Source organism: Phanerochaete carnosa (assembly GCF_000300595.1).
Source record: "Phanerochaete carnosa HHB-10118-sp unplaced genomic scaffold PHACAscaffold_192, whole genome shotgun sequence".
Taxonomy (NCBI): domain Eukaryota; kingdom Fungi; phylum Basidiomycota; class Agaricomycetes; order Polyporales; family Phanerochaetaceae; genus Phanerochaete; species Phanerochaete carnosa.
In genome coordinates, this window is record NW_006767819.1 from 1 (window position 1) to 2302 (window position 2302).

The 2302-nt window shown below is 62.6% G+C and overlaps 2 protein-coding genes across 2 annotated transcripts; one reads left to right on the forward strand and one right to left on the reverse strand.

Moving 5' to 3' along the window:
* Nucleotides 1–17: 17 nt before the first annotated feature.
* Nucleotides 18–653, reverse strand: PHACADRAFT_202264 (uncharacterized protein; the record flags this gene model as incomplete). Its single annotated transcript, XM_007402488.1, has 1 exon — nt 18–653. A coding segment is annotated over one exon (636 nt), but the record flags the coding sequence as incomplete, so codon positions are not given.
* Nucleotides 654–940: 287 nt separating this feature from the next.
* On the forward strand, nt 941–2164 carry PHACADRAFT_202265 (uncharacterized protein; the record flags this gene model as incomplete). The annotated part of the gene is made up of 2 exons (XM_007402489.1): nt 941–1681; nt 1742–2164. The coding sequence occupies 2 exons, from the start codon at nt 941–943 to the stop codon at nt 2162–2164; spliced, it is 1164 nt and encodes a 387-aa protein (XP_007402551.1).
* Nucleotides 2165–2302: the final 138 nt, after the last annotated feature.

Here is a 2302-nt window from a genome sequence, read left to right on the forward strand (position 1 = left end):
CTGGGACTCGCGTCCACATGCCTCTGCAGCGCCGCAGCGACCTCGTCGACGTTCGCCATCGACACGCGCGGGATATCGATCCGACCGCGGTCCTGCGCGTACGCGGAGACGCGGTACGCTTCCTCCTCCTCCTCCTCCTCCTCCTCATTGGGTTCCCACTCTGGACTGTGCACGGCCCCTGCCGCTGCTGCTGCTGCTGCTTCCGCAGCCTCATCGGGGGGCAGCCAGGCAAAGTTGACGAGCCCGCCCCAGCGCGCGGCGCGCAGCTGGAGCTGGCGTTGGAGCGGCGAGGGCACGCGGGCGGGGAATGCGGGCGGCGGGACGCGCGTGTGCAGCAGGATGTAGGAGCGGTGGTGTGCGACTGTGCCCGCGATCGACTGTGTGTGTGCGTCAGGCAGTGCCGCCGCGGCGAATGAGCGAGCTGCCGTTGCCCGTCGGGGATGCAGCGTGCATGTTCGTGAGGCGACGCAGGCACGAGCTGAAGGGAGTCTGAGCATCTCGTGGGATGCGTGTAAGTCGTGGCAGATGAGGGGGCGGAGGATGAGGCTCACTTTTGGGCTGCTCGTCGCTGTTGCGAGCGTCGCGCCCCGAGTTGCGTTGAGTGCCGGCACCGCGGCACATCCAGCTGTCCCACGCCACGAGGCAGCTGCCATACGCGGTAACAAGACAAATAGGGTCAAATAGCCGGAGAAAACGCGAAAAAAAACAACACAGGCGCTCTCCTCCGCGGCCTTCATTGTCCACTGAGTCAGTCGTCCACAGTTCCCTAATATGGGGCTCCGCTTGATGCGCATCCGGAAACCACCGCTGTACACGACGGCCTCCAGGGCAGTGGCATGTGCAACTCCAGACTGGAGACTTTCCCAGAATGGACGCCTCTTGCTCGGCGCAGCACATATAACACTCGCACTCGTTTGATGCGCAGCCGCCCCCAGTCGATATGCATCGCTCCGCGAACACGCGTGTAGCGCAGCAGCAGCCCCGTCAGCCCCCTCCTCATACCTCAAAGGGAACAACTGCAGCACAAGTCGAAGAAGGTATCATCATGCAAGATATCGAGCTTGGTCCTCGACGCGTCATTTGTGTGGCGCCGGGTAGCATCTGTCGCTTCTACAAGGCTCGAAAGCGACCCCGACACAAGACCAAACGGCCTCTCCACGTTGCAGAGCTGTCTTGCGAGGAGGAAGAGCCAACATATCATTGGCGGGATCTCGACGGAGAAAGGAAGGCAAAACTTCGACAGGGTGGATATGGGCTCTCTGATTTTGGTGTCAGCGTACAAGATGGTGCTCTCGAAGAACAGCATACGGCCATCATGGATGCTGCCACAGACGACAACGACAGCGAGCGGTCTCACACCGCAGTCAACGCTGGAATGCTGTCTGCAGAGGAAGACGTCAAGGTATCCAGCTGCACCTTCAAGACCTCTTTCACGCTTCGCTTGGTCCCAGCGATCTGGGACACAGGCGAAAACAGCACCACTCCGAGTTCGGATAACGACGACGACAGGAGGTCGGATACGACGCTCGGCGTAGACATGCTTGCTATCGAGGGAAAAAGTCCCAGGACACCAGAAGAGACGCTGTCCTCGGAGGCTGATCCCCCGAATGCGACTCGGGAATCGTCAGCTTGGTCCGATGCACCACATATCCAAGACCAAGATGACGTGCTACATACGCCGGTGAGTACCTCCCTCCCTCTTGCATCCTCCAGCTGACGCCACGCCACGCCCCACCCGCAGGTGCAAAGAAGCCACCGACCGCCGCCTGCTGCCAGCACGAAACCCAAGCCCAGAGCCGCGCCCGGGCGCTACCCCTGCCTGTACCGCGGCTGCGGCAGGACGTACGGCCTGCACAAGGACCGCGTGCGCCACATGGACACGGCGCACGGCGCGGCGGGGTACGGCTGCCTGCGGTGCGACAAGACGTTCTCGCGCTTCGACAGCCTGCAGCGCCACCGCCAGAACGCGCGGCTGGACTGCCACGGGCCGCTCACGGTCGCGGACAAGGCCGCGCACGCGGTCGGCGGCGCGGACTGGCTCGCGGACGTGTCCGGGCTCGTCGAGCCCGCGCAGGACGACCCGATTCGCGAGTCGTTCCGAGACGCGGGGCGGCTGAGAGAGGAGGACATGGCGCGGTTTGGGCTGGGGGTGGTTCGTGGCTAAGTACTTGTTGGGACCCGTGCAGGCGATTTGATCTGCCCTGTTGCTGTGCGCTGCCTCAAGGAATTTATCCACGCGCTGAACCACCAATCAGTAACAATTCATCAGAGTTGGAGGCATGCCCAACGTTTCGTCTCAATA